Here is a 12,864-nt window from a genome sequence, read left to right on the forward strand (position 1 = left end):
CGCCGCGCACGCGCACTCGCGCCCTCGGCCACGCTAGGGGCGGGCCTGGCGCGGGCCCCGCCCCTCGCCGTGCGTCACGTGGGGCGGGGCCCAGCGGCGGAGACGCGGGCGGCGGCCGCGCGGCGCTGGCGGGAGCGGCTCCGGGGACGACGCGGCGCCCTGCAGGTACGGCGCCCCGCAGGTACGGCGCCCCGCGCGTCCGCAGTTCCTCAGCCCCCCCCTGCCCCCCGACCCCCGCCCGCCCGGCCCCGCCCTCCGCGCGTGGCCACGCCCCTCCGGGCCCCGGGCCCCGCCGCCCCCGAGCTCCCCGCGCCCTCGGCCCGCGCGCCCTCGGCCCGCGCCTTCTTTCGGCGGCAGGGCTCGGCTCGAGGAGGTGTGGGGGCCCTGGGGTGTGGCATGGGAGGCATCCGGGGCGCCGGGAGATTCGCGCGCTGGTCACCCACGCGGCACGCGTGGCGCGTCGTCTTTGTGTCCGCCCTCGGCCCTCGGAGGGCGTCGGCTCCCCGGGGCCCGCCGCGTGGCGCGCCGTGCGGGTCCCCGGGGGTGGGCAGGGCGCCTGCTGACCTGCTGTGGGGACCCGGGGGCGCGGCCTCGGGTGGAGGGTGGCCAGCAGGCGCGGAGCAGCCCTGGGCTCCACGGACACGGAAAAAGCCCGACGCGGGGCAGAGCGCCAGCCTTGAGAAGGCCCAAGGACAGCGCTCAGGCCCTGGGCTCGGTCCTCAGGAGGCTGAGACTTGGAAGACTAAACCCATCCTGGGAAGAAAAGTCCGCGGGATCCCACCTCTAACCAGCAAAACGCAGAACTGAGCCAGCGTCCAGGGCACAGAGCCCCGGCCAGAAGCAAAAGAGCCAGGGGACGGCGCTCAGGCCCTGAGTTCAAGACCCCACCCCAAAAGAAAAATGAGACACTTCTCTCAAAGGAACATTTTATCCTGTTTATTAAGAATTGTGTACATAGCAGGGTGCCAGGGGCTGTGGAATAATATTCAAGATGTATCAGATTCTGTCACGCCATTGCAAAGTTCCACAAGGGTAAGAACTTAAATCTGAAAAGCAAAACTAAGGTTTCTGGAAAACGTTGTGGAGATTGCTTCATGACTTGGGGCCAAGGTGTAGTATTTCTGGACTAGGACCTTCAAGGAGAAAGATTGACACATTTGTCTCCATGGATGAGTAGGATATTCAGCAGATGCAGTAGAACATGTAGAAAACTTGCATCTAAAATGTGAAGAATTCCTTTTTTTAAAAAAATTGTATTGGGGTGTGAACTTGGCTTTGCCTTACCCACCTAAGCCACCCCTTGGCCCCAGAATCTAAAGAATTCTTAACAATTCTCTGAGGAAAAAGAAGACAACACAGTGGAAAAGAGGGCAGAAGATGGGAACTGATTTCTTGGATTAGAAGATATAACAGTAGAGAAATGTGGAAAGGATTTCTGCTCCTTTGAGCATCAAAGAACTGTGAGGTCATCACACCATAGGATATGGCTCTGTTGTGAGGGCCTCAGAATTTGGATTCTTTTTTTTTTTTTTTCTTTTTTGCCAGTCCTGGGGCTTGAACTCAGGGCCTGGGCACTGTGAGCTTTTTCAAGGCCAGTGCTCTGCCACTTGACACATTGCACCATTTTTGGTCTTTTCTGTGTATGTGGTACCAAGGAATCGAACCCAGGGCTTCATGTATGCTAGCCAAGCACTCTACTACTAGGCCACACTACTGGCCCACTCCCAGAATTTAGGAGAGCAGTTCCTTCCGAGCAAAGGGGGCACCTGGTGTGTGCGTGTATGTGTGCGGGGAACAAGGCCTGGGAACTCCTGGGCCTCTGGTATCGTTGGGTAATAGGTTGGCAGCTGCCATAGTAGGTTCTGTACACTTCTAATGACAGAAAAGTTTGCTTTAGATCTACTTCCTGCCCTCTGTCAGCCTGAATTCGGCAAATCATCCATGGCCTTGGATTAATTATTTAAATGAATTAATCCTGCCAAGGAGCTGGGCCACACATGGAAGGGCTCTAGGTTCTGGGGAGCACTTTGGCTCCTTGCTCCCGCTTTTGCAGAGACTCCAGTTCCCGCTTCCACTGGATGGCTGTGGCTTAGGGCACTTGGGCACATTTCAGCTTCCTCTACTCCCCTTGCTGCTGGACTGAGTTTATCCCTCCCTCTTCCTATTACCACAGAAACAACCTAAAACCAAGCACACCGCTTAAGCTGAGTGTGGCGGCTTAAGCTACTGAGCAGTGCTGGAGCTGGAGATGCAGGAATCACGGTTTTACTCACCAGACCTCATCTCAATGGCTAGGCCCAGTGGCATCACCTGTTATCCCAGGACAGTGGTTGGGCGCAGGGGCATATGCGGGTCATCCCAGCAGTTCTGGGAAGCCCAGCCCAGCCCAGGGAAGACACTAAGACCCTCCCTTGAGGATAACCAGTGTAGAAAGGGGCTAGAGGTGTGGCTCTTGTGGTAGAGCACCTGCCTTTCAAGTGTGAAGCCCCCCAGCACTGCCAAACAAAAGACCCCCATAAGTTTAGTCTTGGGGTTCTGAAGGTCAAGAGGCAACGATCCATCTTGCTGGGCTAACTCAGGCTCCAGCACAGTGGACTCCTGAAGCAGAATCTTTTGCCTCCTATGCTGGCTTCTAGAGGTATGGCAGTCCTTTTCTGGTGACCCCATCGCTGTCTTCATGCCCTGTAGCCTGTGTACCATGAGGTCACACTCTCCTGAGTTGTGCCTCTGTGGTTCCGTCTCCATCGTTAGTCTGTATTTGCTCTTCCAGGAGGAAGAGAAGGAGTACTTCCTCCTGGGCAGAGGGGTCCTTAATCACACCTACAGATGCCCTTCTGCCATCGAGGTCCCCTGTTGACAGGCATGCAGGTTAGATTGTCCAGCTGACACTAGGCCTTGCTGCCCCTGATCTGCCCCCGAGAGTCTAATGGAAGGACTTCTGAAGGATTCGTGCAGCTTGGTGTCCGTCTGGTTGGGTGTGGATGTCCCTGAGCAGGGAAATCAGTTGGGATGGTTTCAGTGAGGGGCTGGGCACTCTTGGAGTGTAATGGCTTTCAGGAAAGGCTTGATTTCTTCTTTCCTGGGGAGAGATCCTTTTCCGTGGGATGCTCTAGAGAGACAGGACTGGGAGGGTAATGCAGGTAATTTGCAGAAACTTGTCTTAATGGGCTCTGAGCAGCTGTGGAAAGGCAGCCAGAGCTGCAGAGGCCCCTGCTAGCAGTTCAGATCTCAGCCCAGGGCTCAGGGCTGTCCTCTCCCACCTCACCTGCTATCTTCCAAAACCAGCTCCCTCCTTTCCTGCCCTGAAGATAAGCCCACACGTCTTGCAAAGCCTCAGCCCTTTGCGCTTGCCATACACACCCATAAGCACAGGCCTGTAATTCTAGCTACCAGGGAGGTGAGGGTGGAGCATCTGTGTGTGGCGGGATGCTGCCTGTGGGGTGGGAAATGGGAGCTCAGAGCCTGACAGCCTTCTTGAGTAGAAGGCGGGAACAAGCACAGAGGTGCCTCCCTTTGCTTCCTCCTCAAAGCCTCGCCCACTAGAAGACCATGGCACCCTCCTTCCTGTCGTTCCTGCCAGGGGTTGCATACCTGGGCTCCGGTGGGCTCCCAGGGCCCAGCTAGAGCTGGCCTGGCTGGCTGGCTGGGTGGTGTGGAAGCTCACTGGTCACTGTAGGGTCGAGGGAGGCCATGTCAGGACAGAGGGAGGTTCAGTTCCAACCCAGCCCACCCAGGGAGAGATGGGACGGCAGATGAGCTGTCCCTGGACACCAGCTGCCTGCCCGACGCCAGTCGTATTGTTTTAGTGCCATTTGCTCCCAGCTGAGTGGGCTTCTGTCCATGTGCTCCCATTACTGGGAGAAGAGGCACAGGAGGAGCACACGTGTGGAAGAGGTGCCCTGCTCTGAGATGATGGGCTCTGCACCCCTCCTGCAGGAGAAGTTGTTGTTCTCAGCTTAGGGAAACTTTAATCTTAGTGTTATGGAATGTCTTCCCAGCTTTGCAGTGAGGGGAAGGAAAGAAGTCTGTGTCTTGTTGGTTTTGTTCACAGCCTTGGGAGGACACGGTGCGTGGTGCAGAAGGCCCAGGCCCACGGAGAGAAGGTAAGAGAGGTCTGCAGGTAACGTGCAAGCCCTTGATAGCAGATCCTGCTAGATTCCTTGAACTCCCAGATGTTCCAGCTGTTGAGAAAGTTGGGCTGTAGGGATGGCTGTGGTGTGAGGTCCCTAGAGGCAGCTCTGGCCTTCGTCCTGGAGCTGTGCATCCACGGTGGGCACGGCGCACCACGTGCCCCACACCAGCCTGCCGGGCTGCACTGGGGCATGCAGGTTCATTGAAAACTCTGTTCCAACCTCCTGGACACACCCACCGCACCAGAGCAGGGTTCTATCCCAAGTGACTCGGTAGCATATTCTTTTTTTGGTGGTGCAGGGAATCAGCCCCAAGCTAGGCCCCTCTTTTGACCCGAGCTACTCCTCAGCCTTGTAATTCTATTACCCTTCCATTGAAGGCCAAACACATACAAGTCACTTTTCTTCCCCTCCGCTCTAATCCTTTCCCTTCTTTTGCCACCCAATCTGGTCTTGAACCCCCATGCTCTCCATCTCTTGAGTGGTGCGATTACAGTTGTGTCTCACTTGTGTTTGCTTTATTGATAATCAGGAATTTGGTTGGTCATAAATGAAGAGATATATGCTTTCAAAAGGTTGTTTCATGACCACCTCATTCGGGATGGTTTAACGTGGAGCTTCACCTGTGGACAGGGTCTCATGTTGGGGTACTGGGATTGAACTTGGGGTCTAGAGCTTGCTAGGCCAGTGTTCTAACACTTGAGCCACATTCTCAGCAATTTGTGCTTCACTTTGTTTTCCACAGGGGCTTGTACTTTTGCTTGGACCAGCCTTGGACTGATATATGAGTAACTGGAATTACAGGTGTGAGCAGTGCATCCCGGCTCCGATGCTCTTTCTTACAAGAAGTCAGTGTTTTGGCTGTTTGAGGTAGATCTCATGATAGCCACTCAGGCACTGTGACCTTTGACTTAGCTCCTTGGTCAGCATCTCTAGGTTACCTCCGACTGCCAGCACATGTACACCAGTCACATGATGTTTTCATCATCTGGTTAAATGTCTGCTTCTTTGCTGTTTACTTGCTTTAGGTTGTTGTGCTGAGTCAGGGTCTCAGTCCATGGATGGCCCAAGCTGGCCTCAAACTCACCATCTTCTTGCTTTTACCTCCCAAGCTTACAGGTTTGGCCACCCTACCCACTTACACAAAATACTTGCTAAATTGGTATTAAAGTCTGTGCATGCTTAGTTTTGTCTTGGAGGGTGCTAAGTCATGAGGCCAAGGCCTTGCCCACGCTGCTTCTGCTCCTCCACTGCGCTCGCTGACTATGAATAACACGACCTCCTATCTGTCTGTGAATTGAGCCTGTGTCTTTGAACAGGAGCTTTGTTTTTTATTTAGAGTGCAGTGTATTGTGTTTACTTCTTTCCCCACAACACATTGTACAGCATCAGAATTTTAGGAGGAATTTGGGAATGCGGCAATTGTATTGATTAATCTCTTTGGAAGGAAAGAACTTGCTAAGCCCCAGATTATCAGAGCACACAGGCCTCACGCTTTGGAGGCGTTGCTGTTACCTGAATGCAGCCATCAGGATCTGTGGCCTGTGTGGTTCTTTAGCTCTTTCTCCTGTCCCTGCAGGGTGCCATGGCTGCTGTTGACAGTTTCTACCTCTTGTACAGAGAAATCGCCAGGTCTTGCAATTGCTATATGGAAGCCCTGGCATTGGTGGGAGCCTGGTACACAGCCAGGAAAAGCATCACCGTCATCTGTGACTTCTACAGCCTGGTCAGGCTACACTTCATCCCACGCCTGGGCAGCAGGGCAGACCTGATCAAGCAGTACGGAAGATGGGCTGTCGTCAGTGGTAACCAGATTTTGTGTTTTTTTATTTGCCATGAGGTTTTCCCACAGGCAGGTGGTTAAGAATGCCTTTCCTCTTCCTGCCTCCCCACACTTGTCTTGGGAAAACCTCATTCCACCTCCTAATCTCAGCCTGAGGCAGTCCTACTTGCCTCCCTCACTTTCCCTTTTTGATTTCTGAATGTCTGTTATGGTGTCCCAGAAAAGCACCTCCTGATGCTCACACAAGCCAGATGGAAGTTTGGAAACAAACTCCTACTTGCATCTCTTGCCCTGGAGATGGATGTGAAATAGCCCTGTCTGCCTGAGAGGTGCTGGGGGCGTCTCGGGCATGCAGCCTTGGCATCCTTCATTCGGCACGTCCTTCTCTGACGGAGGCTGGAGTATACTCTGGTGTGACGTCGTCTGTTGAACTGGCTGTGGGGTGGGAGGTTTCTTGTGAAGGCCCCAAGGAACAAGCACACTCACATTTCTTGGCTTGCATTTCAGGTGCAGCGGATGGGATCGGGAAAGCCTATGCAGAAGAATTAGCGAGCCAGGGTCTCAGCATTATCCTCATTAGTGAGAACGAAGAGAAGGTGAAGACTGTTGCCAAGGATATAGCCAATGTCTACAAAGTGGAAACCGATGTTATAGTTGCGGACTTCAGCGGAGGCCGTGAGATCTACGTCCCCATTCGAGAAGCCCTGAAAGACAGGGACATTGGCATCTTGGTAAATAACGTGGGCGTGTCTTACCCCTACCCGCAGTATTTTGCTCAGGTCGCCGAGGACAAGCTCTGGGACATCATAAATGTCAACATTGCTGCTGCTAGTTTGCTGGTGCACACGGTGTTACCAGGAATGGTGGAGAGGAGGCGGGGCGCCATTGTCACCATCTCCTCTGGCTCCTGCTGTAAACCCACTCCTCAGCTGGCTGCGTTTTCCGCGTCGAAGGTCAGTTTTCCCTTCCCTGAAAATGGAGTCCTAAAACAGCAGCCGTGAGCTCTGGGCCAGCAGCTCATGTTTGCTTCGGCTGTAATTCTCTGGACTCCCCTCTGCGTTCTCTTGTCTCCCCTCAAGTGAAAGCTGCCTCTTCTCTGTCTCACAGGCTTACTTAGATCACCTCAGCAGAGCCTTGCAGTATGAGTATGCTTCCAAGGGAATCTTTGTACAGAGCCTAATTCCCTTCTACGTGGCCACCAAAGGGGCTGCACCTTGCAGCTTCCCGCACAGGTGCCCTTGGCTGGCACCGTCACCCAAGGTGTATGCACACCACGCGGTTTCTACCCTGGGGATTTCGAAGAGGACCACGGGATACTGGTCCCACTCCATTCAGGTAGGGGGCTTCTAAGCTTGCTCAGTGACCCAGGGGCCAGGGTGGGGAAGTGAGGGCTGGGCACCTGACCACTGTCCTCAGCCTCAGCTTACCACGAGAAGGTAGCCGGTGTGGGCTCACAGCCTGTCTGACAGCTACAGATGGAACACACCACCTTAGAGAGAGAGGAGGGAGGGTCGGGGTGAAGGTGCAACGCTGCTAGAAGTGTGACCTCCCTCAGAGCCAGCACCCCGAGCCCCCAGGATGGGCACCTCCCTCACGTGACCGTCATCCCCAGCAGTGTCTCTGTCTTCTTGGCTTCATTTGTTCAGGCAGCAAAGGTTTTTTAAAAGTTTGCTGATCGGACACAAGGACTTAGGTCTGTTAAGAGTATTTTGGCTTTGTTAAATATTTAAAATTGTGGTTCTAAGTACTAGGGAGAGAGCTCAATGATTTATAACTGCTGATTTGTGGTTCATTAAATAACTTGTGTTTTATTGTCTAGAATAGAAACTAGCTGTGCACTAACTTAGAGTTTTTTTCTGCCTAGACTCACCTCAAACGTCTTTCTACCTCCAGCTCCCAGTACTCTGTAATTTATGTGCACCGGGGTTCTAGTCACAAACCTGTGTGTGCGTGTGTGCACTCATGTGTGTGTGCATGAGTTCCCTGTAGCCCATTTCATTCCTGGCATAGATTTTAAATTTTTTATGTTTTCCAATCATGAGGCTTGAACTCTGGGAGCTGTCCCTGAGCGCTTCAGCTACCACTGGGCCCGCAGCACCACTTCTGGTTTTCTAGTGATTAATTGGAGATAAGAGTCTCATGGTTGGTAGTGTCCGGGCTGGCTTTGAAGCTTGATCCTTGATCCTCGGATCTCAGCCTCTTGAGTAATTAGGATTACAGGTGTGAGCCACCAGCTTAGATTTTTGTGGTTTTTTTGGCCAGTCCTGGGGCTTGAACTCAGGGCCTGAGTACTGTCCTTGGGCTTTCCTCAATTCTGAGCCCTACCAAAGCACCACTTACAACTTTTTCTATGTATGTAGTACCAAGGGATCGAACCAGGTCCTCCTGTGTGCTAGGCAAGCCCTCTACCACTAGGCCAAACTCTACACTCCCAGCCCCCCTGACATGGATTTTTTTTTCTAGTACTGTTACATTTCCATGTTTTAAATTTTATTTTATTTTACTGAAATTCTTTCTTTCGTTTTCTTTTTTTTTTTGCTAGTCTTGGGGCTTGAACACAGAGCCTGGGCACTGTGCTTGGCCACTTTTTGCTCAAGGCTAGCACACTGCCACTTAAGCCACTGTGCCACTTCTGGCCTTTTTTGTGTATGTGGTAATAAGGAATCGAACCCAGGGCTTCATGCATGCTAGGTAAGCATTCTACCATTAGGCTATGCTCCTGGCCGAAAATTCAAGTTTTTGTTTTTGTGGGTTTTTTTTTTTTTGCCATTCTTGGGGCCTGGGCATTGCCCTTGAACAGTTTTTTGCTCAATGGCACTCTGCCACCTGAGCCACTCAATTTATTTCTAATATTATCAATCTGTTTTGCAAAATCCCTGTACCATTAAGTACCAGGAATACCCGGTGTGACATCCAAACACGTTTCCAGGCACTGCCATCTCCGGCTGCGATGGGTTGAGACCCCTCACGCTTCCCTGAGCACTTTCCTCATTTCCCTAGCCACCTTTTCAGTTCCTGTCTAACTTTGCTCCACACTGCCCTCCAAAGCCAACTCTCCCAAGGGCTACCACCCCTGTGCCTAGTGCTTTCTCAGCCGTTCGTCCCACGTGAAGGGGAGATGGCACTGACCAGCACACGCACATCATTCCAGACAGGATGTATGCGAGCATGTGTGTGCATGGCGGGGCCGGGTCGGGGGTCCATTACAACTTGGGTGCATCATGTCTGCTTGTTCCCCAAGGACTGTAGGATCATGTCTCCCGTAAAAGTTGTTCCCTGTAGACCAGGGTCTGGCTTTCTCCCTTGTGAGGTTGCAGACAGAAATTTGGCTGACAGATCATGTGCATGAGTGTTGATGATTTTGGATTCTAACCTTCAGCTTTTTTCTCTCTTATTTTCAGTTTCTTTTTGCACAGTACATGCCCGAATGGCTGTGGGTATGGGGTGCAAACCTGCTCCACCGATCCTTACGCAAACAGGCCTTGTCCTGCACAGCCTGAGTCCCCGCTGGAAGCCCGCAGTGTTCCCACGTTTGGAAAAACAAATGTAATTTATGGGATGTATTTTCTTCATTACTGAGTATCTGGCACATTGATTCTTTATTTGCAAAGCAGACTTAGGGCTGTGAAAGCTTCTGGGTCACAGGTGTGGCACAGAGCACCGTGCCAGCTGCCTGGGCAAGGAGCCAGGGAGGAGCCTCAGTGTAGCCTGCCTCCCACCGTCTAACAGTAGAGTGACTCACGTCCGTGGTGCGTATCATGTCTTCATTGTCGTCGCAGCAGCCCACGTCACCTGGCAACACTTACCACCACCACTGCCGTTCTTTTGAAGGAGTTCCTTGTTTTCTCCTTGTGGTCGACTGTGGGGTTGGTTGTCTGATGTTCACCGGTTGCAAAGCAGTCTTGTAACAGAGGGCCACAGTGTGGACATGTACATGGGGCTAAGGCAGCAGTGGCAGTGGGTGTGGGGGGATGCTGTCCTTCTTGGAGGGCCCAGAGGACCACGTGTGCTGTGTGTGCGGGTTTCTGAGCAGCTTTGTTTGTGGTTGTGTTTTAAAGTGAGGACTTGTCAGGATGACCTAAGTGGAACCTTCCAGGGTGTTAGACGTCTGTTCTCCTCTTGGTCCTATTAACCAATCCCTAGTCTGCTGTAGGTTACCGTGTCTCACTCTGCTCCTCTACAGCCGTGTCTTCGTTCCTAGATTTGGTCTACATCAGGTAACTTTGAGTCAGCTTTTTGTTTATGGGGTAACCATTGTGGATAAGCAGTGATTTGTCTGTATGACCCACTTTATGACTGACATCTAGTCCTCAGAGCTTGTTCTGTCTGATTTTCATATGCTTTTCCCTGATATTATGGACATAAACATCAAGTATTTATGGAATAGTAGTTAAATTATGGACACATGACGTGTGTGATACAGTGTACTGAATCTTAAATAGTAATTTAGAAGCTCACTTTTGGCTTCTGTAGTTGTGTTTTGCATTACATAGCGAATGCTTTTATTGGTGTGAGGACAGTTGGGTGCAGCCCCCACGATATAGATTAGCTTTGAATCTACTGTGAGATGGCTTTAGTTCAGATCTTAGGAAGCCAGCTATAACCTAAGGGCCACTGTCCTAGTGTTTAGGTCCCTGAGTGAACATGGCAGAATGTGCAGATTTAACACTCAGAGATTAATATTGTGGTTCCAGTGCTGGGGTATAATATTGTGATACAGAGTAACTAATATAATAATATTGTGATGCAAAAGCTGAGGTATCAGTTGGCAGTGAGGACTGGTGGAGCCATGGAGGTGATGTTCTGTCATTGGAGGGGGGGCAGCCTGTGTACATTTAAACACATATGCCCATGACCTTGCCCCACAGCATCTCCAGTTGAGACATGGACCCAGAAGGTCATCGCTGAAGTTCTGAAGTTCTTTCACTCCTAAATCATGTTTTAAAATAAAAGATGTGAAAACTATGTTGGAAGCTATTGTATGGCAACAAAGGATTCGGCATAGATGGCTCGAATTCCTCTTCTTGTTACACCAATGAGAACATTGTTGATGTGAAATAAGTACCAGCAACTTAATGTAAAAACGACGTCCGGCTGGGTGTGCTAGTGCATGCCTGTGATCCCAGCACTCCAGATAGTGAGGTAGGATCTAGAGTTCTAATCCAGCCTGGACTCCTAGACCTTGTGTTAAACATGGTTAAGTCACATGTAAAGTCCTGTGGTGTGGTATGAAGTCCCATGGTAGAAACACTTGACCACAAGTTGACCAGCTCGTAGTGATGTTTCCAACCTCTCCCTGGGACAGGACTTGGCCAGATGTGCTGACTGGGGCATCAGCAGACAGTGTGTCTATCACTTCAGCACGAGATCAACACAGAGACTTTGCTTAGGTTTTCTGGCTCTGGTAAAGTGCTTTTTTCCCTGAAAGCTTGTTGGAGAGTTCATCAGACCAAGTTTCCACACGGTGTTTAGAATATGGGGTGTCTGTGTCTTAGAGATGGAATCTGCAAGTGGAACAATAAAAGCATTGTGTTTCCTTGGGAAAAGATTTGCTGTCCCTGTTTTGTCAGCTGATTTCTTGTGGAGATGATGAACCAGATTTAATCTGAAAGCACATGTGGCTGTCATTCACTAAAATTTGATGTTGTGGTCTGCATGTTGTGTGCCTATGAAGCCTATGGCACCTGAGAGGCTCCTGATCTCCACTCCTCACGTGTGCATACAGTGAAGTGTTGATTTTTGAAACAGGGTCTGCATGTAACCCAGGTTGGCCCTGAATGGCTTTGCAGCCCAGCTACAGAGTTGGACTTCAACTCTCCATCCTTCTGCCTCAGCCTCCTGAATGCTGAGATTACAGCTGTGTATCACCACATCTGCTATGAGGATGGGTGTGAGCAGTGATTGATTTTGGCAGTGTGGACATGATGACTTGCCATGAGACACTGTAGTCAGGTGGTAGGGGTGAGACCAGGTAGTGGGTTCTCGCACAGGATGAATCTGGCATGGCCCTGGAAGTTCCCTCTAGCCAGCCATCACTGAGGGGCAGGATGCAGGCCAGGCCACCTCATGGCCTTCCTAAGATGTGATCCTGACAGCTGTCTTCGTGGTTCTCACTCATGAAGATGTGGAAATGCTCCCTTTTATTTGGGTGGTACTGGAGTTTGAACTTGGAGCCTGATGCTTTACCATGTGAGCCATGCTCCCACACCCTTTTTTGCTTTTTTTATTTGAATAGGGTTTTGTTTTTGCCCAGGATCTGCCTGACTGCAGCTTTTTTTTTTTTTTTGGTAGCTATGACGACAGATGTGAACCTCCATAGCCGGTGTTTGCTGATCTAGATGGGGGTCCTGCTAATTTTTTTGGCCTGGCTAGCCTTGATCCCCAAGCCTCCAGATCTCTGCCTCCCAGACTTGAGCAGACACCCTGGGTCCTTTGAGCGCCTTCTTTCACCTTTGCATCAAGATTTTAAAGCTCAGGTTGGAAGCTGCCAGCCAGGCGGGTATTTTTGCTTGTGAAGTAGCTGCCAAGGCGGGAACCCTGGCGTTTCCCCGTCCAACTGCTGTCCTTGACAGCTGGCGTTTCAAATAACACAGTTTGAGTGCAGATTCGCCTCCCCACCGGCTGCAGACATTGTGTGGAAGGCTGTTTTGGGGCTGGGGCTGGCCGTGGGGCGGCGCAGGACCCCTAGGCCCAGGCCGGTCCCTGGCCACGCCCCCATCGCCCCTGGCCACGCCCCCATCGCCCCTGGCCCGCTTCTGGCCATGCCCCGACCGGCCTCTGGCCACGCCCCCGCCGCCCTCCCGGCTCGCGCGCGGCCCCGGGCTCAAACGCCGCGAGACCTCCGTCCCGCTTCACGGCCCTCGGCGCCCGGGGCGCGCACGCAGGGGCCGGGCGCGCGCAGCACGCAGGGCACGCAAGGTGGACGCTCTCCGCCGTGGGTCTCCCCGCTAG

General features: G+C 52.1%; 1 protein-coding gene across 3 annotated transcripts; it reads left to right on the forward strand.

Moving 5' to 3' along the window:
* Positions 1–4,870: 4,870 nt before the first annotated feature.
* Positions 4,871–11,450, forward strand: Hsdl1 (hydroxysteroid dehydrogenase like 1). Of its 3 annotated transcripts, XR_016539520.1 has the most exons (6): positions 4,871–5,000; positions 5,710–5,935; positions 6,421–6,866; positions 7,021–7,248; positions 9,315–10,130; positions 10,782–11,450. XR_016539520.1 is itself a non-coding variant. In XM_090357206.1 (5 exons), the coding sequence occupies exons 2-5, from the start codon at positions 5,716–5,718 to the stop codon at positions 9,411–9,413; spliced, it is 993 nt and encodes a 330-aa protein (XP_090213332.1). In that variant the 5' UTR covers positions 4,871–5,000; positions 5,710–5,715; the 3' UTR covers positions 9,414–11,450. The 3 variants fall into 3 exon arrangements, 2 of the variants coding, with proteins under 2 accessions (XP_090213332.1, XP_090213334.1); XM_090357206.1 differs by having other exon boundaries at positions 9,315–11,450; XM_090357208.1 differs by having other exon boundaries at positions 4,874–4,934; positions 9,315–11,450.
* Positions 11,451–12,864: the final 1,414 nt, after the last annotated feature.

Source organism: Megascapheus bottae, chromosome 24, assembly GCF_031878675.1.
Source record: "Megascapheus bottae isolate mThoBot1 chromosome 24, mThoBot2.hap1, whole genome shotgun sequence".
NCBI classification, from domain to species: domain Eukaryota; kingdom Metazoa; phylum Chordata; class Mammalia; order Rodentia; family Geomyidae; genus Megascapheus; species Megascapheus bottae.

Bases quoted from the DNA above. Each gene is read 5' to 3' on its own strand.
- Hsdl1 (XM_090357206.1), top strand. From the start codon at position 5,716: ATGGCTGCTGTTGACAGTTTCTACCTCTTGTACAGAGAAATCGCCAGG. The intron at 5,936-6,420 runs GTAACCAGATTT...CTTGCATTTCAG, and splicing joins AAGATGGGCTGTCGTCAGTG to GTGCAGCGGATGGGATCGGG. The intron at 7,249-9,314 runs GTAGGGGGCTTC...TCTTATTTTCAG, and splicing joins ACTGGTCCCACTCCATTCAG to TTTCTTTTTGCACAGTACAT.